The sequence below is a fragment of the Camelus ferus genome, chromosome 5 (genome assembly GCF_009834535.1).
Source record: "Camelus ferus isolate YT-003-E chromosome 5, BCGSAC_Cfer_1.0, whole genome shotgun sequence".
In the NCBI taxonomy this organism is placed as follows: Eukaryota; Metazoa; Chordata; class Mammalia; order Artiodactyla; family Camelidae; genus Camelus; species Camelus ferus.
Window position 1 is genome coordinate 95,034,796 of NC_045700.1, and position 25,185 is coordinate 95,059,980.

Below are 25,185 nucleotides of genomic sequence, written 5' to 3' on the forward strand. Positions count from 1 at the left end.
GTCTTAAGTCACTGGATTGCTTGACTTCAAAGTTTTCTCCTAGTCGGAGCTAGAAGGAAATATCTTGGGATCCTATTAAAAGGTTGTCTTTCCACCTACTAAAGTATTTACAGATGGTTTGCTTTAAATCATTCCAGGAAAACAAGTAACGGTGTGTGTGGGTGGGGCAGATGAAGCAAGACGGGCGAAATGTTGACGCTGGGTGATGGGCTCATTATTTCAGGTTATGTAATAATCTAATAAAAAAGTAAAATGAACTGATCCTTCTGTTTCCCACTCCCGTCATATCTTCCCACCGGCCCCTCAGCTTGAACATTTATACAAAATGCAGACATTTAATCAAAGACCACAGAAAACTTCCAACTTACACATGGTTCATTTTGTCCTTATATGTGAACCTTACAAAGATTGTTGGTTTTTCGCCTGTATAGTTTAACTTTATCTAAAAATTTGGTTTAAGAACAGTAAAACTGTAATTGACTTTCAAACGAGCATTTTAACTAAATAACTGGTTTGAAAAGGCATGACCCATCTTCTGGCCCTTACAGCCACGGTGTCAGATTTTAAAAGCTACGTGTTAACAGCCTTCTTTTCTCTTTTTCTCCCGACCCACTCTCTCTGTCCAAGTGGGGGGAAATATGTCAGTTTATACAAGTAAGCCAGGCTTTCCACTGTTATGCACCTCAGTCTAAAGAGGAACCAAGCCACCAAAAACTAAATCTTTACTACTTGATCAATAACCTTTCTAAAATACTTAGTAAGGCAAACACGAGAACTTGCCGCACAGCTGTGCTGCTTGGTAGCCACTCAGAGCTGGTTTGGAGCTCTGTGCACGCGGCTTTATAGAAGTCTCTCTGCTCTCAGAAAGTGAAGAACATCTCTTCCAGATAGATGGAAATTCTCTGAAAGTCTTAGCCCTTGCGTACCAATAGAGGAACAGTTTAATTCTGCAGTTCTGTTACAGCCCCTACATTGAACTGAAACCAGAACCCGACTTGTAACCTTTTGTTGTCATTATTAGAACTTAAGACTTGTTTTTAGCTGCAAGTGTTTGGTTCTTTTCAGGAGTTTATTGTTTCTTAATCTGTCTTAATGATTTTTTATTCTTGCTGGGCCAGTCTAGATGAGAGGGGCTGATTTCTGCACCCGCACCTTTAGTAAACAACCAAAGGAGAGCACTAGGCGTTAACAACAAGCGAGTGGTGCTGGCTGGAATTGGTGACGCGCCTCCCGAGCCCTTCTCGTGGTTCTGCTGCAGTCGCCTCTCTGGAAAAATGCGCGTATCTTTTCAGGCAAAGACTAGAAAACACGAAGCCTATGCACGTTAGTCCACACTTCTCAACTGTGCGGCTTGGGCGAAAGCCTTGAACTCCCCGGCTTCTGGTTTCTTTTTTTCTGAAACAAGGGAAATGACAGTGTACTCTCTGAGGCTCCTTCCTACTCCTCCAGACTGAGTTACCTCTCGCTCTGCAGTGACTTTCTGAGGGATTTGGTCAAAAGAGAACCCCGCTGACAGTTCCGCATTGGTTTTGTGTGCCACACCTGGCGTGTTCCTGAAGTAATGACATGAGACATGATATGGAGTCATGGACTAGCTTTTAATTTGGGAATTAAACTTCCTTCTGTTGATGACCTGGTCACCAGCCCTCTCTGGACCTTCATGTCATCTGTCACAATCCATGATGTTGGTCTCTAAGGCCATTTCCAAGGCTCAATTTGCATCGTCCTATTTTTGATGAAAATTCATACCATGTAAACCTAGGCAAATATTTTCAGCAGGGCTTGAAAGACATACAGTCAGTAGATGACCCAAGGAATTGAGCATGATATTCTCCAAGTGTATAAAATATAGACAATTTCTCCATATATTCCTTCTGTATTTATTCTTTGGGTATTTACCCGTCTTCTGTACCATTTGTTTGAAGGAGGCGGATGGAGGCTATGGCCAGCTTGCCCAGTTTGCAGCACATCACAGTAGCCCTTCTCCTGTGCGAACTCCTTGTCCTGACCCAGACCCCTCGGTGCTGTGCACCTGGGCAGTGGGTGTTGCTGTCCAACTCAGCAGAGCTTCAGGTCGGGCTGAGTTCCTGGTCAGGTTGTGGAGACATTTTTAAGAAGTGCTGTGGCCTGGGTGTGATCTAACTTAGGTGGCGCAGCTCTCTAACTTCCGTTCTGCTGTGGTGGGTCCGCTGATGCGAGGTGAACACACCACAGGTTTGGCCAGGGCTCTTTTTCTGGTTTTCCTGCGTTTAGGTAGCCTTTGCCCACATATATGCATCTCCCTGAGGTATGGTTTCTTTTCATGTAAAATAGCATCATTCTTGAAATGAATGGAAAGGTCTCTGTTTTTAGGGACCATTTAAAGGTTGAAAGATAAAATGTCAGTTTGGAATTAACTAGTAAAAAACTGTAAGGAAGAAGACACATGGCAAAAAGCACTGATTTTAGCACAGATGTCATCAAATAGTGAGGGTGAATCTCCTGGTCTACCCTGTAACCCCTCAGCACCGTCACACCTCCCGTGCGCTTCCTGGCTGGCCCCCCGCGCGAGAGCGGCTGCTGAGCACCAGACCCTCCTGACGTGCTGTTTCTTTTGCAGGTACGTGCAAAGTGCATTTTCCTGATCCAAACAAGCTTCATTGCTTTCAGCTAACTGTAACCCCAGGTAACATTCTTACATGTGTACGTATTAAAGTGGTTTTCAAGCAGCAGATTCTGAAGGCTTTCCAAATCTATACCCTTTGGTTTGATTTGTCCTCTAACTTTTTGAAAGTTACGACAGTAATGACCATTCTGTAGGAAGGTGAGATGTGCGCTTTGTAGTCAGGGAAAGCATAGTAGGGGAACCTGAGTCATTTGGTGTTGACCCCAGTAGCTGGGCACGGACTTGAGCGGCTCAAGCAAATGATGACGGAGGCGGCTGCTGTGTGGTAAAGATGTGAGCTTTGAAATCATAGCTGGTTCAGATCCTGCTCTGCCATTGAGCAGCAGTGTGACCAGGGTTAAATTAATTGCTTAATAACCTCTCCCAGCTGCAGCCCCCCCCAGCTACACAGTGGGGATCAAACAGAACCTATCTCAGGGGACAGTTGCGAGGACCAGATAGATAAAGTGTGCGAAGCCCTTCAGCTCAGGGTCTGGCACGAGGAAGCTAGCAGATTACCAGCTGTCCTCGTTAGCACTGATAAGCGTCTCGGCTCCAGGCGGGTGAATATTTCTCGGCCACACTGCTCTGCACAAGGGAGGACTTGTGTTTTCCTGGTTACAGTGCAGCTCCCAGAGTTGCGGGTTCTGACACCGGCCCACTGGCATTGACGCCACGGCAGATATCGGGCCATGGCCAGGGGCACTGCCGCAGGCTGGGTGGGAGGAAGAAAGCAGGACACAGGGGATTCAGGGGAGGAAAGGGAGTGTTACGGAGGAAACGGAGGGTTTACTTTTATTTGGGGGATGGAGATGGAGTGAGAAACTTAGAATAATGAGTTGCTAGCTAATTAAAAAGTGAGAGAAAGTACGGAATTTCAGTAGGTGATAATGAGCCCACAGTAAGCCCTGCTGTTGTCTCCCTGTAGGCGGAGTGTTTTTTTCCTGTGGAAGAGCTGTATAATAACAGGAGAAGTTCTATTTTCAAAATGTACTGGAAAACTTTAAAAAATTCATTTAATCTGTGTAGTGGTTCTACAGATGGTTCTGGGACATACCCATTTCTACGATGAGTGAGCGTTAGGGTGGAGTTACGCCAGAACTCCGCCGTTAGAAGTGGGCGTTCCACACGCCTGACCTCGGGAGAGGACGCGTGCTCAGGACTTTTCAAGTGAGGCAGTGAGTTGGTGAAGGTTATAACCATTCTTTGCCCACCTTCATAAGCACGTTGCAGCTTCTGCTGCTCTTCGCAACGGGTGCTGCTGAGCACGCTTTGATGTTTCCTGATGACTGAAGATCACCGTTATGAACGTCGTTTACCATTACTGTTAAGCAGTGCAGAGTGTTTTCAGAAATTATTGTGGGGATAAAGATTGGTTCTCTGCTTACTAAGTAAAAATATTTTCTTCCCTCTGCCTTTTTAGGGCATTTTCAGTGTCTATTAAGGATTTGTTTGCTCTTCCCCCTGCCCAAGTTTGGGCTTTGTGGTTCTCAGCTGCTCAGAGACCTTGGCTCATTGTTGTCTTAGTGAGTGAATCTGTGTCAAGTCCAACCTCTGCATAAGTGTTCCTTTTCTTCTACATGAATTATTTTACTGAATTACATGGATGTTATTGAGATTATGACACTATGTTTGATCTTACTCTTGAAATGCTGCCCAGCTGTTTGGTACAGTTTTGGTGCTCATTGCTCCATCAGAAGAGTGACTGTGTCCTGGTGCCTGTGTCTACTGCGTCCTTGGGCACTTGTGTTTGCGATGGAGCCACGTGACGCTGAGTGTGACCTTAACTTTGTGGTGTCAGCGAGTCAGCTGCTGTGGTTCTTGCCCTCTGTTACTAAGAGAAGCATGGTAGAGATCTGCCAACCCTAAAAACTTTCCCAGTATCCTGGGTTTTCAAAACCTTTGGAGTTGTGCTCCTCTTAGTACTGAAGAAAAACTACAGAGATAGGAGAGCGAGGCCTAAGTGGGAAAGTTTTAACCATGTATGGAGCAGATGGTTTTGAAACTGGCTCATTTGCAGCCAGTAATGCTGGGGCTGAGTTTGAAAATGAAATAACATCCAAGATATAGACATTTCGCTGGTGAGGGCGGGAGAAGTGCCCCTGCATCTGGAGCTCAAAGCTCTTCTGTGTGTGGCTCCTGGCACAGTAGTGCCTCTTCATACTTGGGAACATTTTTATAATTTGTTTGTTTTTGGAATGTCCCTCATGCTTGGGAAAAAATGTACTCTTCATAGAAAAGATAGAAATGTAATTTGGTGATAGAAGAAAAGAAAAGAACCGAATTTAGGGGGGAAAAGTCTCCACATTAACTCACACAACAAGAAACAATACCAGTAAATGAAATGAAACGAAACAAAGCGAGAATCTAAAGACTGGCTGAAATGCCCGCTGGATCACCTGTGAAGTTAGAGGGACGGTCTGGAGACTGGGCCAGGTTGTGGCTGCCCAGCTGCCTTGTGGGGGTCCCCTCAGCCTGCCCCCGTGACGTAGGAGCTTTTAGATAGAGGGGACCATGGACACTTGATTTTAATTTTAGTTTTTAGTTTTTAAATAAATTTTACTGAGGTATAAAATTACAAACAATAAAATGTACTAATTTGAACTGTATAGCTTTTTGCAAAATGGATACACATCCCTGAGTTCTTGGGCACTGTGTTTATGATGGAGCCACGTGGAGCTGAGTGTGGCCTTAACTTTATGGTGTCAGCGAGTCAGTCAGTAACCATAACCCCAGTAAAGATATTTCGGGCATTCCCACAGTCCCCCTCTACCTCCACGCGGTCAGTTCCTCGCCCCCACTGCACGACCAAAGCTGCTTTCTGATGCCCCTTCCCGTAGAGTAGTTTTGTCAGGTCTTAAAGTTCATGTACATAGAACCTTACGTATGTATTCTTAGTCTCTGGCTTCTTTCATGTAACATGTTTTTAAATTCATGTGTGGTGTTGGATGAATTTGACATAATGATCTATTTCCCTACTGATGGACATTTGAACTCTTTCCAGCTTTCGGCTGTTATGAGCAAGACTGCTCTTCACTTTCTCATGTCATCCTTTTTTACTCATATTTTTCATTCCTCTTCAATTCCACTTAAGAGTGAAGTTTCTGAGTCATGAGAAAGATGTAATTTTAAGTTTTTAAGAAACTTTCTGAAGCGGTTGGTTGTTCACACACTGACCAGCAGCGTGTAAGTTGCCGTTGTTCTATGTACGGACAGTATCGGAGGGTGAGATAGTATCTCACTGGTTTCAATTTGCATTTCCCCAGTGCTGGGGTTTTGACTGGGGCTGTGTTGACTCTAGATCAGTTCGGTCAGAAATGACTTCCTAATGCTGACACTGCCAGGCCATGAGTGGAGTAAACGTCTCCATTTATGCAGCTCTTCAGTTTCTCAGCAGGTTTTTGTAGTTTTCAGTGTACAGGTCTTACAAATACTTTGTTAAATATGTCACTAAGTATTTCATGTGTTTTGAAGCTGTTATAAATGATATTTTAAAAATTTCATTTTACTTGTTTTTAGTGTATAAAAACACAGTTGATTTTTTAATATACTGATCATGTGTCCCGTGACCTTACTAAATTCATGTATTAAATTCTAGCAGCTTTTTAATATATTCTTAGGATTTCTATGTCCATGATCATTGCATCTGTAAATAAAGACATTTTTACTTCTTCCTCATGTATGTATGCCTTTGATTTCGTTTTCTTACTGCATTGACTGTGGCCTCTAGGACAGTGTTGAATAGAAGTGGTGAGAGCACATGTCTTTGCTTTGTTCCTGATCTTTGGGGGAAAAGTGTTCATTATTCGTTGAATATGATGTTAGCTGTAGGTTTTTTGGGTTGTTTTTTTTTTAAACAAATTATCAATTTGAAGAGGTTTTTTTTCTTGGTTTACTGAGAGTTTTTTTATCATGAATGTGTGAATTTTTTCACATGCTTTTTCTACATCAGTTGAGATGGTCTTAGGATTTTTCTCCTTTATTTTGAAAATATAGTGAATTACACTTCATTGCTTTTTGAATGTTAAACCAATTTTGTATTCCTACAATAAATCCTACTTGGCCATGATGTATTACCCATCGTTTGTATTCCTGGATTCAGTTTGCTAATACTTTGTTACAGAATTTTGTGTCAATATTCATGAAAAATATTGGCTTGTATTTTTTTTTTCTTGTAATTTCTGGCTTTGACATAAGGGTAATGCTAACCTGGTGGGATGTATGAAGTCTTTACAAGAGTTTGTGTAAGGTTGGTAGTATTTTTTCCCACAAATTCTTGATAGAATTCACCAGTTAAGCAGCCTGGGCCTGGAGTTTTCTTCCTGGGCAAGTGTTTGTTTTTTTTGTTTGTTTTCTTAATTTGAACAATTAATGTATAGAAACTCCCTAACTGTTGAGCATGATAATGAAAGTGCAGCTTCCGCCAAGGCATGAACTTTTAATTGTTTTACCTGTTATCCTCATCACGAGTGATTGCTGGTTATTCTTAGCTTTGTTTCAGAGCTTTCAAGTAGAACGAAAAGTTTCTGAATATGACATAGAGTAAGATCCCAATTTCTGAGAAATACAGTTGGTAAGCCGGAAACATGGGTTTGGTTCCACACGTGAACATTTTGGAACGTTTAAATAATCGCAGATGTGTTGAAAGGTATGGAGATGGACCAGGGCACTGAAGCAGGCCTTTGTCTTAACCACCTCCGCAGTCTCATGGTAGTTTGTGTATAGTTTACCGTCAGTATGTCAGCTTCAGACACACACAATGTGTGCTCTCATCCCTGGTTCTCTCGAGTTGATTTCTAGCTTTCTATGGAAACCCATTGTGAGGGGATAAATTTGAAGAGGAATGGACTTTTTCCTGTTGGAGTCTTTTCTTTCAAATAATCCTATGCAGGTAGCATTTCTTCTCCTTTTATATGTGGAAACGTGGTGTTAGCTCTTAAGACAGCCGGTCATCTGCCTTGGCATCAGCTAACTTTTGTTAGGAAGGCATTCCCTGCTCTTCCTGGCTCCTTCCAAGGCCACTGTGGATATGATGTGTCTTTCTCACCGTCTTAGTGAGTAGGTGATGTGTCATCTGATGTGCCCTGTCTCACATGTGATGCCCTCTGTCTCACATGTAAAACTCTGAGGCACATTCTCTCTTGGGATGCTCAGGCTTCTGGGAGGGGGTATGAAATTAAATGTCTGCCATGCTGTTTTAAAAACCATTCGTTACTGTGATTAAAAATACATTCTGATGGCCACCAGTAAAAATGTATATACTGTATATAAAGTATCAAAAAGTGACATGCTGTTTCAATGTTAAACGTTTGGCATTGTAACATTGCTGGTACTCTCAGTTTCCTGTACCGCCTGTTGGTGTCTTTTATGTAGCAGGCTTCATCTTTATCTTTTTCAAAAATCATGTTTAGTGAGGTATAACTTACAGTAAATTCCCCATTCTTAGGTGGATCATTCTTTGCATTTTGACAGGCACATACAGTGTGTAAGCACAATCAAGACAATACAGAGAATGTTTCCATCAGCTCAAAAGTTGGGCCCCTTTGTAGTCAGTCTCCTCTCCCCACCCCCTGCCCCTGGCAGTCATTGATCTGATTTCTGTCTGCCCTGCCGTTTGCCTTTTCCAGAATGTCATAGAAATGGCCCCGACCAGTATGTAGCGTTTTGTATATGGCTTCTTTCACTTAGCACAGTGCTTTTGCAGTTCATCCATGTTGTTGCCTGTGTTGTTATTATTTCTATTGGCCATCGCTGACTTGGAAGATGGAAGAAGGGGCCCTGAGCCAAGGAGTATGTGTGGCGTCTTGAGTCTGGAAGATAAAGGACATGGGTTTTTCCTAGAGCTACCAGAGAGAAGTGCAACCCTGCCAACTCTCATTTTAGCCCAGTGAGATTATTTTGGACTTCTGACCAACAGAAGATAATAAGTTTGTATTGTTTAAGCTGCTGGGTTTGTAGTAATTTATTATAGCAGCGGTACAAAACGAACACAGATAGCTGTGCTTTTTATGTCCTGAGAAATCTTTGCCCCTAAGAAATGCAAAGATTTCCCTTTTTTTTTTTTAAGTAGTTTTTTATAGCTTTAGGTTTTAAAGGTAGGTCTCTGAACCATTCTGAGTTATTTTTTGGCATGTGGTGCAAGATAAGGCTCTAGTTTTTTCTCCTCCCTTTCCCTCCCCGCCCTTCCTAGAATGAATGGGGAAGTGTTCCTTCTATTTCCTGGAAGAGTTTGTGTTGAATTACTCTTTAATTCTTTATGAAATAGCAGAATTCACCAGTGAAGCCACCAAGGTTTAGCATTTTGTGTGTGTGGAAAGAGCTTCAGTATGAATACAGTTTCTGTAACAGATACAGGGCTACTTAGGTTTCTTATTTTTGAATGAGCTTTGGTGATTTTTGTCTTTCAAAGAATTTGTTCATATCTACATTTTCAAATTTATTGGTATAAGGTTTTTCTTAATATCTTCTCACCCTTTTAAGTTCTGCTGTAGAGTCTGTGTCGGTATCCCTTCTTCAGTTCCTGCCATTGAACATGTCTGTTTTCTGTTTTCTTGATCAAGTTAGCTAGAGGTTATCAATTTTGTTATCTCTGTAAGGAACCAGCTTTTGGTTTCATTGATTTTCCTCTAGTATTTTTTGTTTTCTGCTCGTATCTGCTTGTTTTAAGTTTATTTGCTCTTCTTTTTCTGGCTCTTAAAGTGGAAGCTCAGACAGGTAATAGTATATTTCCAATTCCCCATCCAAACCTTTATTTTATAGTATCATTTACTTTACATTTGTTATGACCCAGAATACATTGTTATTATCTTTGTTATAGGTAATTATATTTTCTTTATGTATTTATCAACATTTTTACTGTTTACAACCTTCATTCCTTTTTGTGGCTCTGAGTTCCCATCTGTTATTTTCCTTCTGCCCAAAGAACATTCTTGGATTTTTTTTGTAGTGCAGATTTGCTGATGGTGAATTTTGCCAGCTTTGCTGAATGTTGAATTCTTAAGCTGACAGTTCCAGCATTTTAAGGATATCATTCTACTGCCTTCTGAGTTGTTTTTTTTTTCCTTGCAAGAAGTTAATGGTAATTCTTTGTTCTACTTTATGCGATGTATGTTTTTTTCTCTGTTGTCTTTTAAGATTGTCTCTGTCACACAGTTTTTAGCAGTTTGATTATGGTGTGCTTTGATGTGGTTTTCTTTCTGTTTATCTCTTGGGGTTTATTGAGCTTTTTGGAGCTGTGAGTTACAATTTTCATCAAATTAGAAATAACTGACCAACATTTCTTTAAATATTGTGTTTGTAACCCCTCTCCGGGACTCCAGTTATGTATGTGTTACCTCTACATATAAATGGGACCTCCACGGGGTCACAGGGCTCTGTTCCCTTTTCTTTCTGTGCTTCACTGTGGGTAATTCTGTTTCTGTGGCATTTGGCTGACTGAGGCTCATCCAGCGAAGTGTTCGTTTCAGATATTATGCCTTTTGGCTGTTGCTGTTCTGTTTGCTACTTTTTTAATCTTTTCTACTTCTTCCCTCACGTGGATGATTTCCTCTGAATCTCAGCACCTCTTTCTCACGGCTGACTCAGTGTCCACCTGCAGCTCCCCACTGGGCCCTGAGCCCCTCGTCCTGGCCCAGCACCTGCCCGCCATCCGGTGGGGCTCCAGCCCGCACATCTGCCAGAGCCGGCACCTTCCAGTCCTGCCTCCTGTTACTCCTGGCTGCCTGCCTTCCTGGTCTGCACTCTCCCGCTCCTCTGTCTTCCTGTCCCTGCCCTGCTCATCTTCCAGTCCCGGCGAGACACCTGTCACCTGCTAGCTGTGGGGCCGCAGCAGTGACTTAGCCCATGGGCCTGTTTGTTCTTTGAAGCGGGGCTGTGTGCTCCACGGAGCTGTGCTGGACTGGCTGAGCAATGTGTGCGTGGCCTCAGATGGCCTCAGTCTTGTTTTCCTATATTGTAATGTGGGCGTTGGCAAACCAGGCCTGGGAGCCAAAGCCCTCTCTGGGCGTTTTTGTGTAGCCTTGAGCTGAGAATGGTTTTTACATTTTTAAAGAGCTATTAAAAAAATAAATAAATAAAACAGTATGGGACAGAGACCTCGAGCCCACGGTCCCGGAACTTACTGCCTACCCCTTTACAGAGAGTTTGCCAGCCCTTGGTCTACAAGCTCATCTTGGCAGGGATTGTGTTTTTCCTGCCTTTAAGTTTAAAATTTGCACAGAGTGTAATTTCCAGTGTGCTGTAAATATTGACTTTTAAAGGGGAAAGTATTATATTACTCTTTAAAATATTTTCGGTAGGCTCTAAATACCATGGATACACCCACCATCATGCATTTTAAAAAAAGATACGAGCAAGCTCTCCTTTAACGGTTGGAAATGTTCCTTGCTGCTTTTTCTCCTTGCGCTCACATTTTATTTCACTTATCTCATAGAATTTTATCCTAACGTAAGCATTCTTCTGCTTATGCGAATGTTTTCACCGCCATAATCTTCTGTAACTATATGCATGTATTTCGTTACTGAAGTTCTGTGACTGTAAGACCCTTGGGTATTGGGCGTTTTCTTTTGAATGATTGTTGCAGTTGTTATTTGTACCAGCTCCTGGCTCCTGGCTTTCCTCTGTTGTGGCCGCTGTTCCTCCTGTCCCATCTCCTGACCCCTCTAAGTTGGGGTACCCCAGGGCTTTGTCCTGTCCTTGGACCTCCACAGTCAGGTCCCTGGGAACCTCACCAGCTCATGAAATCTGGGTGCTTCTGTACACAGCTTCCAAACTGCTCTCACCCAGCCTCGATCTCCCTCCTTTACTCCAGAAAGATATGTTGGCTGCCAGTCAGTGTCTCTACTTGTATGTTGCCATGAAATCTCAAATTAACACGTCCAGCGTTGAACTTTGCACAGCTGTGCCCTTTGCAGTCATTTCATCTCAAGGTGGCAGTTCTGCCCTTTCCATTGCAGGGTCAGAGATCCCCGTAGTTCTTTGACTCCTTTCCCCACCCCAGTCTGTCAGCAGATCCTGGTGTTGATACCATCAGAGCATCACCACTTCAGCGGCTCCCACCCTGGTCCTAAGCAACATGATTTCTGACCTGGGTTATTGTAACAAATAGCCTCCGGGGGCTCCCGCCCTGTGATTGTGTCTCTGATCCTGTCCCTCCGCTGCTCAGACCCCTTGGGTTCCCCGTCTTCCTGAGTAGAAGCCAGCACACTCACAGTGACCTGCCAGGCTGGCCTGCCACCTCTTCAGCCTCAGCTCCTACTTCCCCTGCCTTGATCAGTAGGCAGAACCAGTTCTAATTGTGAGACCGCTCTCTCTCAGGTGAAGTCTTACTTTTTTAAAAATTGTAAGATGTGCCTCCGACAGTCATCTCACCTCCAAGTTTAATTCCTGGTGGCAGGTGCGACATGGAGCTGGTTGCCTGCTGGAGGAGGGCACCATGCCTGTTGCATATTGGCGCCCTCTTTGCTTGCTTGTTGTGGGGGTGATGCATTGTTTTACTAAATGATTGAAGTTACCAGGTGAAATCTTAATCACCCCTGCCATCAGACTCCACAGTATGTCTGAATTGGAGACATTCCACCGTGAAGTGGGACATCTTATTTTTAATGCCATGCTTTGCCCTTAACAGTGGGTGTAAGATAAGGAAAAGCACAGCCTGTACAGTGCCTCAGTTCCAGGAGCTTTGCTGTGACCTTGCGTCGTGCCTGGGTGCAGTGCATCATAGTCAGAGGATAGGTCAGAAGCAGGCCTCCTTTTACAAGCGGGAGAAAGGTCGGGGGTGCAGCTGGCATGACTCCTTGACCTCATGACTGCTGTGGGACTGATTCACTTTCCCATAGCGCATCATGGGCACTGGCCATCTAGAAACGGCCAGTCTGTGCCCACATGCCCCTTGGGCAGTCTGTTCTCCAGAGATACCCATAACCTGATGGGAGGCGCTGGCATGTGGTTCCCAAGAGGCAGGAGGGGTGGGCTCCAGGGCTTCCAAGAGGGAAGGGCGACTTGAGCAGTAACACGATGATGATGCCAGTTTTAACTGCTGGGCAGACTTAAATGTTGACATAATCTCAAACCTCTGAAAGAAGAGGAAATTGTTTTTAGTGATGATTTGTTTGAGACTAATAACAGCTATAAAAAGCTGAGGGAAGTGATAAAACGTAGTATTGCTGATTTGCCCACGATGACAAATATTTTAGAGGAAGTTGAACCTGCATTTTAAAGGTAGTGGTAATTTTGTCAGATTGTGAAGTTTGGAGGAGCTTCCAGGCTGGAGTGCCCCAGCAGGGTGTGCAGCTCAGCCAGGCTCACCCTCAGGCCGGCTCTAGGAGAGGCAGAGTGGGGGGCACAGTCAGGGGAGCTGGACTGAGCTGTGGGGTCTGCAGACCTGGGGGCAGTGGGGCAGCGCTGCTCCAATCCTGGACGTTCTTCTGTGAACCTGCCACCCCCTTTCCGGATGGCCCAATCTGTTCTGAAGGCTGTACTGAGCACTCAGCCAGCCAGCCCAGTGTTGTTGACCGTCCATGAGACAGCAACTTTGTCTGGTTCACTGTTGTGTCCCCGGGATCCGGAGCAGCGCCTGGCAGAGGGTCCATGCTAAGGAAATGTTTGTTGAATGACTAGAAGCCATGTGCCAGGCGCTGGGGAATAAGCAGTCCACACACGTCCGCCTTCCCCTTGGAACTGCTGATCTCATGGGGAGATGAACAACGGACAGATGACCAAGCACTTAAGCAGGGCGGTTACCTATCATGGGGGGTGTGCTGGGAGCTGCAGTGGGAGTAGGATGGGGCGAGGGGAGAGCTGGGCTGCTCCTGAGACGAGGAGGGAGGGAGCCAGTCCTCCCCGAGGGCCAGGGCCAGCAAGGAGGGACGCAGGCAGGCCAGAGCGGGGCTGATTCAGAGTACTTGCATCAGGGTGACTTTGGTGAAGGGACAAAGAAACCCTGCAGTCCTATTTTTAAAAATTCTTAATTCTCTGTATTTGCCGTATCCTAACATAGTATTTGCCTTTTGTTTCCTTTTTTTTAATTTAAAGGATTTTTTTGTTTTGTTTTGTGTTTTTTGATAGATGAGGGTTACTACCAGGGTGGAAAATTTCAGTTTGAAACTGAAGTCCCCGATGCGTACAACATGGTGGTGAGTAGCCCGCGTTTGAGCCGCTGGTCCCCTTTCGCGTGGTGTGGCGCGTGGTCCCCCGCATCGTGCGTGCTGCCCACCCAGTCCTGGAACTGAGCCCGAAATGGCCGGTGCTTCTGTGGTTGATGCCCTTCGTCAGCGGTAGAGGTTTAGGAGAATCCAAGCGCAGTGTGCCGGGCAGCCGCGCTGGGTGCAGCTCTGTCAGGTGAGATTACTGTCCCGAGACCGGGGCGTCCGGGGAGCTGCCTGTGCACTTCGCGCACACCTTATTTCAGTTCGGGCACTGACTGAAGGAAAGAGCGCTGTAGTTAAACCTGTAGTTGTGTTTATGGTATAACACCAAAATTCCAAAAGTGTATAAAACGTGCATCTTAGAATTTTGGAAAAGAAAAATGACGTGTAGTTTTAGACTCTGAGTAATTTACACCCCTAGCTACACGTCGACCCCGCCAGGACCCTCCCGGTGATAACTGTCCCACGCGCCATCACCTTCTGTCTGTGCTTTTAAGGAAGGTGCTGACCAGTTAGGAAGGTGAGAGGAAGTGTAGACAGTTATAAAATGATGACAGTGGTAAGTAACAGACAGTAGAGATACTGTCAGTGACAGGAAGCTACTTTAGGGGAATTCGGAGGACAGGGAGGGTCAGTTTTGTAGTTGGGACCGGGTAAGGTGAGCTAGATTTGAAGTTGTCCTGAGCGGGGAGGGCGCCCCAGAGGACGAGGAAATCGCTTGCCATGGCAGCGGTAGACAGACCAGCCCGCCTGAATGAAGAGTCGGGGTCTGGGAACAGTGGGCAAATGAGAACGCAGGCTTGGGGGTTTTGTTGGGCATTTTCCCTCTGGCAGTGAGGCGCCACCGAGGGTCCCGGGCGACTCCGCGCACCCCCGAGCAGTGCGCTGGGGAGGCCGTGGTGCGCCCCGTGAGCCTCGCAGCCGCTGAACTGCTGGGTTGGCGCGTGGCCGGCTCTGCTGATTGTGCGTGCATGTGTTTCCCCTGGTGTTTCTTAACCTTCTCTAGGCCTGTCCAAAGGGGAGGAAAATACAATGGTAAAGTTAAGTCTCTTGTTAACCTGGGACTGTGGGAATTGGGCACACGCGTGCCATGACGGTTCCTGCGGTAACTGCTCCTCCGCTCTGACAATGGAATTGCCCACCCCCGGCTCCCGGCCCCACCACCGGGTGTAGTTCAGTGGCTGCAACACTTTTTTGTTTAAATCCAAACTTTTATCTATGAAAATTGATCTTCACCGGGCTAGTACATTAAAAGTTCTTTTGGAAATGTCATTTATGAGGATGGAGAAAAGTTGGCAAGCCAAGAAGCCCCCCCTCAAAATTTAATTTTTAAGCAAAGAGGAAAATACGCATTTCAGGTCTTTGTCCACCCATCGCTCCAGCTGCCTGCTGAGATGTCCCGTTTCCCTAATCACAAACGGGGACAGGCCTGACAGAGCACTGCACTCTCAGGCGAGAGAAGTTTGAGACCTTGATTTACATGCACATATTTAGAATTTGGGTCCATTTTGATGGCTTCTGGAAACTATCAGACATACGGTACTGAAAACTCTGGACTCTAACTTTCTGGACGTACTCCATCTCTGTGGGTTACTCATCTAAAGAATGTTAAAACCAAAGGGTAATGAGTTTGTGACACAGTCTTGGGGGAAGCGGTGAATTTTGGGGGAGGAGAGTGGTTCACAGAGTTCAGCGTAAACTGACGAACTTTCCAAACAAGCCTCAGGGAATATGAGAGCCGTTGCCTCAGTGCATCAGGTGTCACTTAGTGGCGGAGTGTCTTTTTCCCCAAAGTAAGGAGAGAGCAAACCATCAGAAACACCAAGGAAGGAACAGATTTTTGTTGAGGGCGTCTGCGTCAGGGCTTCCGCTCGGTGCACCCTGTGTCCTCCAGTAGTTCTGTGGATGACACTGACACGTGCATCTCCACACGGCAGGAAGTCAGGGCTCGGAAAGGTCAGACTAAGAACTTGCTGGCTTTGCTGGTCCTGACGGCTCAATTGCCAAAGCTGGTTCTTGTCCAGAGCTGCCTGGCTCCTAGTGTGTGCCCTTCCCACCACACCTGGTGGCCACTCTGCAGTGAGAAAAATGTTTGTCATACTGTCCCATCCCCATATGACTTCTTTAAGAAACGGAGAGGTAAGAAATGAAATAAACAGGATAGGAAACCATTGAGACTCACAAACATGTTTCCTGTATTAATTGGTGACTTACAGTGTTTTTATGTTTCAGTCCCTGTCTCCTTTGGAAAATTTGTAAATAATGGGCTAGTCCTATTTCATCAGGAGTAAAACCCGTGTGTTCCAGCCCGGAGGCAGTGAGAGGCGAGCCCTCCGGGGGTGTGTGCAGACCCCTCCCTGCTGCCGCTGGGCCTCTCTGCACCGTCTCCCTCTCATCCAGGCTCAGGTGGCCCAGCCGCCCTGCCACCAGGCCAGAGTCCCGAGCTCACCACGAGGAGTGGAGGGCGGCACTGTCCCCAGGAAACTGAGGTGCAGTGCTTGAAGGATCCGGAGGTGGCTGTGTTTACCTGCGTTGTAGTTGATCTCCACCTGTGTACTTCTCCTTGCCGTCTCTTTCCACTAGACGCCAGCTCCCTGCAGGCGGGGCCTCGGGGTGCCTCACCTCACTCACTGTATTTCCAGTGCTGGGCATATTTGTCTGATGGTTGACATGCTCTCTGCCCCCTGCAAACTTACAGTGTTGAAAATTAGAGCAAAGGATGGAAATACGTAGGTTACAGGCATTTCGGGTAGAGGTTGTGAGAGCAAACTTTAAGCAATTCGCATTCCATTTGATGAGGAGACACAGCTGGAAGGGCTTTGTGGCGCTTTCTCAGAGTTCATTTGCTTTTTGGCCATAATTTATTTGATTCCTGTAGTTCATAAGGACTTTTTTTTTTTAACCCCTAACACTTAGAGTTCTTGCAGTTAAGGTCAGTTATTAAGATTGTGAATGAAGCATTTTTAAATATATTTTTATTGATGTGTAGTCAGTTTACAGTGTTGTGTCAGTTTCTGGTGTACAGCACAATGCTTCAGTCATACAGGAACATATATAGATTCGTTTTCATAGAAACACTTTTAATAAATAAAGTAGATTTTTAAAATTTTTTGTTTTTGTTTTTTGAGTTTTTTGATGGTAACAGTTTTTAAAATTTTTTTACTTACTTATTTTTGTGGGGGGCAGGTAATTAGGTTTATTTATTTATCTTTAGAGGAGGTACTGGGGATTGAACCCAGGACCTTGTTCATGCTAAGCGTGTGCTCTACCACTGAGCTCTACCTTTCCCCCCAGATCATCATTTTAGAATAAACTTTTTTAGAAAAGATAAAAACTCCTATTTTTACCCCTCTCACCGCTGCCCCCCCCCCCCCCCATACCCCAGCAGCTGAAATGCAAATACCTCCTTTGGTTCTTTGTCCTTTTGTTCCTGAACTTCATCTCATGATCTCAAACTGCCTCTTAATCTCTGTCTTAGAAATTAGCTGAAATGATTCATGTGTCAGGCCCTCCTGACATGTGCCGGATTCTGTGTGAGACACTGCAGCCTAGAGATGAGAAGGCGAGCAGGCTCCGGGGCACAGACACAGACAATGACGGACCAGCGTGGTGGCGTGGGGGAGGGTGAGCCCCAGCAGGGATCCCTGAGGAGGGGGAGGCTGAGTGCAGCGGGCAGCCTGGCTGCAGTGCCCCCGCTGTCTCAGGTCTCACGCTGCTCCCGTGGCCCAGTGCAGTGTCTCTCTCCTCCTGGGTGAGGTGGTGTAGTGTCACCAAATTAGCTGATGTGGCCCTGACCAGCCCTGAAGGGGGAAGGCAAGATTGTCCTGCCACATTTCCAGAAGGAAGAGAACCGGAGTCACACCCGAACACCTACTCTCCCCTCTTCTTTTTATATAATGTGTTATCCTTTGTGGAAAATAGAGAAAATAATACTATGCAAAAATAGAATGTTGATCACCTGTTATCTCCACCCAGACATGGTCACTGTTAACTTTCTGATTTATGTTATGGGCAGTATATAACCGTACATACAAATGGGATCTTGCTACACGTAGCTTGGTAACTTGCGGGTTTTTAACATAAACTATCATGAGAAGTATGTTCTCATGTCAGTTAATGTACAGTTACATTTACATCATGGTCAGTAGGAGCACTTCCTTGTATGATGCATCGCAGTGTGAAACCAGTTCTTTAGAGCTGGTCACTGGGTGGCCAATTTATTGATAATATGAACCAGACTTTGTGTAAAGGGCCAAATGGTAAATATTTTAGGCCTTGTGGACCATATATGGTCTCTGTCATAAATTCTTTTTTTTTTTAAACAACCTTTTAAAAATGTAGAAGCCGCACTTAGATCCCAGGCTGTGGGGAAACAGGCCTGGCCTCTGTGTGGTCCCCGGGGTGACCCCTGAATCAGCAGTGCTGTGACGCCTGCCGTGGACGACACCTCGTGCTCCAGCCAGGGTCTTTGGTGAATTCTCACAAGTGGAATTACAGGCACACTGAGCAGTGGACTCTGACCCCACACCTCTTTACCAGTTGTGTTCAGTTACCTGCCAGAGACGCTGCACCAGTTGGCATCACCACCATCAGAGTTTGAAAATTCCCCTTTTCCTAAATACTTACCAGTGTGGGATATTTTCATTATTTTTCTCTTTTTGCCATTTTGGGAGGAAATAAATGGCATCTAAGTATCATTTGAATTTTTGTTTCTCAAATACGTATTCTAAACTTTCCCCTGCTTTCCAGCTCTGGGTGAGCTGTTACTATGCGCCTAGTCCTTTTTTCTGTTGGGGTATTTGTTTTTATCATAAGAGTTCTTGTACAAAAATTACATGTAACTTTTTTCTTGGTCTTAGCTGTGCTTTAAATATTTTCCTGTTTTTCATTTACTTTTTGTTGTTGTCCTATAAAAGGTTTTTATGATTTTACCACTGTAGTCAAATCTACTTTTCCTTCTTGAATTTTTCATGTTGTGAAATGCTTAAAACAGGCCTTCAGACCCCAAGACAACTCATTTATGTTTTATTCTAGTTCTCTTAGAGTTCTGTTCATTTATGTTTAATTCATCTGGAATAAAGCTGTGAGTGGGGCTCTGTGTTTTTCCAAATGGTTAGCTGGTTGTCCATTGAGGAATCCTTGTTTGCCCATTGATTGGCAGTGCAGTCTGTCGTGTGCTAAACCATCAGCTGTGTTCCGGGCTGGATGTTAATGCCAGCCACAGAGGTAGCAGGTGGAGCTGGGTGTTTCTTGTTTGTCCTGATTTGGGGATGGGGTGGGGTCTACAAGAAGAGTTCAGTCTGGAAAGTGTGTGTCAGAATCCAGGACCCTGGTTCTGGTGCAGAGGTCTGCTCTCTGCTCTGAGGACAGCAGTAGAGAGGGCGTGGACAGGGGGTGCGTCTGTGTCAGCATCGCACTGTGGAAGGTGTGAAGGGACAGGAAGGAGGGCAAATACAGGCTGATGCTTGGACTTTCAGGGAACACTGGGCGGGGTGACTGTGTCAGGGGCTTCATAGGAGGGAGGGACATGAGCCTTCAGTTCCCTCAGATGCTGAGTTGGCATGTTAACTATATTCCATCACCTAGAGAGGCGTAGACGGCCCCAACAATTCTGATTTTCCCTCTTCAGCCTAAAGGCCTTGCTGAAAATGTTGGATGCACTAGCCTTCTTTCTGTCAAATGCATTCCCATCAGAAAAGCAAGTTAGAGCATATTCAGTTGATTTAAACTCAGTCTGAACCTAAATGCTGTAATTCTCAGACACCTATACCTGCATAGTTGGGTTAAGTGTTTTGTAGAGTCTCTTGATATCGTGGTGTTTTGAAATCAGGAAGAAGACTTAGGAGGGCGCTGAGAAGTGCGTCTGTGTACGAATAAAAAGGCGGAACTAGTCAAACAGAAGACAGCAGAGGAAGGTTTGGATGGTGAAATATGTTCTAGCTTGGTATCCAGGATAAAAAACTGATTACAAAGATTTTTTGAAAGCCTTCTACACCTCAGAATAACATCATAAGTACAAATTACATCAAACAGTCACCTGGGGAAGTGTCACCTCTCTGTGACAAGGTGTCGACAGTTTGGTGTCTTGAGATGACCTGTCTGGTGCGGCTGTGTGAGGCGACGGTCATGTCCATCCAACCGGGGCTGACGTCACCACGGTGCTGGGGCTGGGGAGGGGGCCCGCCCGCTGCAGGTGGGGGCGGGCTCTCCAGCTCTCGGGTGGGGAGGGCGCTTGGCGCTGTGTCCTCCGCCCACGCTCTGACCAGCCCCTCCTCTTCCTGGCCTTCCTCCCGAGGACATCTTACCTACGGATGTGAGCGAAGGTAGCGTTGATTTCTCAGGTGTGTGGTGGCCGGGGGAGGCACCCTAAATGTCCAGGGAGCTGCTGCTTAAGTGCTGGCATTTGTACCACGGAATGCACGAGAGCCCAGAGCCCTCTGAAACGGTGACAGGACAGATGTGAAAAAATACATAGCGCATTTCCGCACTTCTTTCCGCACTTTCATAAAGAAAAATGGACGTGCATCATGCGCACCGTGTGGGTAACCTGGAAAGGAGGCTCACACGTGCGCGCCAGGTGTTAATGGAGATTATTTGGGGTGGAGTTTAATATATATCTTTCCTTTTGTTTTTGTCTTTGTCTTTTTTTCTTTGATGAGTATGGATTGCATTTAAATAAAATAATCGTAAAAAAGAGACCCATCCAAACGTGACCCGTCCTATGTGCCGTGTTCCCACGCACTCCTTTTCGTCGTCTCTCCCTCCTTTAAGTGTCAAGTGGACTAAGACTTGCATCTCGAGAAATGCTCGTGGCAGGAGCGTCTTCAGAAAACCCCCCGAGGGAACCAGCACTGCTGTGAGGAGCGGTGCTTGAGCTGCGGGTCAGCCGCGCTGCACCGGGGCCTGAGGGTGCAGAGCTGCCCACCCGGTGCACTGCGGCTCCCGCTCGGCCCGCCCGCTGGCAGCCCCGGGGCTTGCGGACGGGCGCTGTTGGGGGTGCAGGCCATCCGGGTGGGTGCAGCCGCGCGGGAGGGGGTTGAGGAGCCCTGCTGCCCGGGGACAAGCGAGGCTCTCTGCGGGGTGCGGGGAAGGCTGTGGATCACAGACGTGGTTGGAGAGCCTGTGACCTCTTCCCCTGTGTTGCAGCCCCCCAAAGTGAGATGCTTGACCAGGATCTGGCACCCCAACATCACGGAGACGGGCGAGATCTGTCTCAGGTGAGTTTTTCTTGTTCCCAGCTTCCCCGCTAGCTCTGTGCACCTTGGGCTCTCTGCGTGCTCCCTCTGAGGAGGGAGAGTCCGAGGCTGGGCCCGGGTCAGGGAGGCTTTGGGCTCCACTCAGGTGAGGAGCCTGGTCTGGCTCTGCCGCCCCAGCCCGGCCCCTCCTCCAGCCCCATGTCCTCCTGTTTCCCCTGACGGCCTCAGTGCTGCCTGCCGTCCGCCTGGGAGGCTGCCTCTGAGGACCCGTCACCCTTGCTCCTCCTGTTCATGGAAGGCGCACCCCCTCCCAGTGGCTGGTTTTAGCTCGGGGGATGTGGACAGCAGGCTGCGGGAGACCCGGGCCCTCGTATCTGAGTGTCCTCCGCACAGTAGTCTGCATGTGCGGAGGGGCCCTTTCCCAGAGCCTCATGCCAGCCGTGGCCTGGGTGTCCTCGCTCTGCCAGCGGCACGTGGTCCGGGCGCTTTCCTGCTTCTTAAGGTTGCGGGTCCCTCACGTAGAGAACCAGAGAAGTTGTATGTGTGTGGGGGGGGTGATTGTTGTTAAGTAAATTTAGCATGTGGGCTTTGTTTTTCTGCGTCTTGCCACTTCCTCTACTCAGGCAGTGATGTTAACTCACAGGGGCTCTGGGCCAGGCCCCCAGCCCCGCCGCTGGCCGCCGTGTGACTGGGAACTTGTTTAACCCGAGTTTGGAGGGCAGGCTTGAAGTAGCTCTCTGGCGCGCTGTTTGCCTTCTCGCTGATCGGAGTCCCTCCTCAGGCCCAGCCTCTGTCTTGCCTTGTGCTTCCGCCCTTCTTCTCCCCTGGAAACGCTAGTTGCCTTTGAAAGCCCACGTGCAGACTGTGACCGCTCCTCCCTGCGTGGGTGTCAGGGGCCCTTTTTCTTTCTTCAAGCGCAGTTAGCACCCACTTTCCCTTTTTATTTTTTGTGTGGAGCCCCCTTTTCTTTCACGTGAGCTGCATTTTTTCGTAGGTAGTTACATACAAATACAGTTTTTGAGAGTATACTTTTTAAAAAAGGAGTCTTCCCTTTTAAGTGTCTGTCCTTTCATTGAAATTAGAGATTTGCCACCCTCAGTTTCAGGTTATAAGTGGGTTCTGGCCCAGCCTTGTCCTCCAGGCTTTCTTGAGGGTCGCCCCACTCCACCTCCTGTCACGGACCTGCTCTGGTCAGAATTAGGCCCAGAGAGGGAATTTCTATTGTCACTTTCTCAGTCTTCTGAGAAAGCAGACATTAGCAAAGTATAGTAGGAATTTCGCAGACGGTAGCCTGCTTCAAAAGCCAGAAACCCTAAAGGAAAATCATTGATAGATTTAGCCACATTAAAATTAAAAATACAAAAACGCAAAACTGAAGGAGAAAAGATCAGAGTGACATCCTTCGTATGTATAAACAGTCCTTTCAGTCAATATGGAAAAGATGGGGCTTACCCCTGGAAAAGTGAGCATCGGCTCCAAATAGGTGACTCATGGGAGGGGGAGCACAGTGGGCGGCAGGCATCTAGGGACACTTGGTCTCCTTGGTCATCAGAGAAGGGCCCGTGGAAACAAGGAGGCACGCTCGCCACTTCTCAGATTGGCAGATACAGAAGCAAATGCTCGGGGATGGGAGAGAGAGCGTGTGTGTGTGAGTGTGGACAGGCTCTGGCGTCACTAGACAGAGGCCTTTCGATGGTCCTTCAGCCACAGGCCTCACATTTACCTTGTGTGTACCCTTGGGCCTCCAGCTGCACTTTTAGTTTAACTGAGGGAAGTAATGTGCCAGGCTTATGTACGAAGACCACCTCTTCGTGAAAACTAGGAAGTGTCCAGCAATGGTTCTGGGCACAGCTGACTCACAGTGTCTTCTGAATAAAGGGAGTGACAAGCCTGGCCCAGCCACTCCTGATCTGTGGTGACTGCCGGGGAGCGCCTACCAGCCTGACCAGTGCCTGGCGTCCCGCGGGGCCTTGTCTGCTACACAGGGTGCTCGCCTCTCTCAGCGAGACTTACCTGCTCCCACCAAGGGCCTGCACCTTGCTCTTGGCTCAGGGCCAGAAGTGCCATGTCTGTGGGATTGGAGGAGCCAGGTGATGGCAGTTCAGACTTTTTCTCCTAGAATCCAAGTCTCCAATGTTGTCCCATGGGTGTCCTCTGTCCCCTTGCCTGAACCCTCTCCGATGGCTGCATGGCTGTCACCTGAGCTCTCTTGGGACTGCCATCTGCTAAGGCTGGACCAGCACCTCCCCAGTGACTATATGCTCCCCTCCATGGTGTCACCCTGCCCAGATCCGTGGCCCCCAGAAATGGCCACACTTGGCTTCCAGGGGCAGAGGCTCTGGCTGTGCTGTTGGCAGTGAAGCCCAGAGGGGCTGACTGGTCAGCCGGTCAACCTGGCCGCCTGCCTTCCAGCAGCTAATGTTGGTTGAGCCCAGACACAGTGGGGAGCAGTTTGCATTCTCTGCTTTATGGGGTTTGCCAACTGGTGGGGAGACGGGCAGTAAGCAGCCTACTTTACAGTCGAAATCAGTTAGATCAGAAATAATTCTTTCCTGTCTTAGTAAAGAGGTCTCTCAATGGCCCATATAAACCACTAGGATTTGGCAGTTTATTCCCAGAAAATTATCCAAAACTTGCAGAGGTTTTGTTCCTGCAGGTGAGTGGTACCCCTGCAGGGTGGGAAGGTGTCCGTGCAGGCAAATGAGGGTAGGGCGCATGATGTGCGTTTTCTTCTTGTTGTCTGTTTAATGCTCAAAGTCAGCTGTAGTGAATCTTAAAGTTGGCTTTATTTGCTTTATTTATTCTAACTAATCTTCATGGACAGTTGAGATTATGGCATTGATTTGAATTCTGCATATCTTTGTTTTCTCCCTATCTTCATTGATTTATGTGAATTTAACATGCTCTGATTCAAAAATCTTCAGCGTAACAGTTGTGACCAGGAAAGCCTCACGCTGACACACTAGCTTAGGAGCTGCCTGGTCTGACTGAGCAACGCCAGGCTCCTGTCCTCACCAGGAGGAAACCTGGTGGAAATCATAATTTTTCAAAGTATGGAATCATCATTTCTGTGTGGGCATATAATGCTCATGTACAGTTGATAGAACAGACGTGAAAATGACTCTTGGGTTCAGTTCATGTCACATGCCTCTGAAGCCCATAGGCACCTTCCCGGAGTGTGGTCCTCCCACCCCCAGGTGAGCACCGTCCAGAATTTCGTCTTAATCTCCCGTTATCTTTAAGCTTTTCCTTTTGAGCTTTTTTTTAACCAGCTATTAAAATTGTGTTAGATGCCCGTGTGGGCAGCTGTGTTCTCAGGGGGTGTGCCCTGGAGCCTGGGGCTGCCCGGTTCCTCCTCTGCAAGGTAATGGCCACCCTCTCGGTCTTGAGGCACCGAGTAAATCTAGGTTGTGCTGACATAAACAGGAAGCGCTAGGTGTCCCTTGTTCCTGTTTGTTGTCACCGTCTTTTTCCAAATGTTAAATGGACAAATGCGCTTTGTGTTCTGTTCTAAGGCCACTTCCCCTGCTGAGCGTACAGTCCATACACACAACACAAGAGCTTAGGCTTGGGGTCCCATGCAGGCGTGGGGCAGGGGAGGCCTTCGGCAGCAAGACGGGAAACTGAAGCCACAGAAGGAAGGTGGGCTCATGACAAGGACATCTCCCGTCCCAGGGAGATGGAGACCAGAGCAACTTGGCGGCTGCGCACACACCTGCGGCTGCTCCCTGCTGACCGCTGTGCCTTTCTGTGTCTGTTTCAGTTTACTGAGAGAACATTCGATCGACGGCACCGGCTGGGCTCCCACGAGGACACTGAAGGTAGAGTGCGTGCCTTTGCCCACAGTCCCCTGGCGGACCTCACTCTGTCCCGTCCACACGGTGGCCGGGCACACCCTGCTCCCTCCCCAACGCCCGCCTTGCCCGTCAGTTCCTCTGCCCCCACTTCTCTGTGGTGGGGGTGGTGTGTCAGGTCCTCTCCTCTCCCATCTCCCCTTTACCATTTGTGCTTCTCTTTCTCTTCTGGTTTTTTTGTTCCCCCCATCCCCCATCTTTTATAGTTGTCTCACCTTTAAGGCCGTGGAGCATTGCCAGGACTGGGTAGAGACGGAGGAAAGAAAGGGTAGATGTCCTGTGTCCCTCTGAGTCACACTGTACAGAGGAAGGCTGGCAGGACACAGCCGGGGGTGCTGGCGGGGAGA

General features: G+C 47.1%; 1 protein-coding gene across 3 annotated transcripts in view; it reads left to right on the top strand.

Annotated features, from left to right (window-relative positions):
- Window positions 1-25,185, top strand: part of UBE2F (ubiquitin conjugating enzyme E2 F (putative)) — a 49,038-nt gene that overhangs the window by 15,012 nt on the left and 8,841 nt on the right. For 2 of the 3 annotated variants that reach the window (XM_032480649.1, XM_032480650.1), the window contains 3 exons: window positions 13,709-13,776; window positions 20,935-21,005; window positions 24,748-24,805. In XM_032480649.1, coding sequence (XP_032336540.1) covers window positions 13,709-13,776; window positions 20,935-21,005; window positions 24,748-24,805 — 197 coding nt within the window. Of the gene's footprint in view, window positions 1-2,599; window positions 2,666-13,708; window positions 13,777-20,934; window positions 21,006-24,747; window positions 24,806-25,185 lie in introns of all 3 variants that reach the window. The other variant, XM_032480648.1, reaches the window with a different exon arrangement.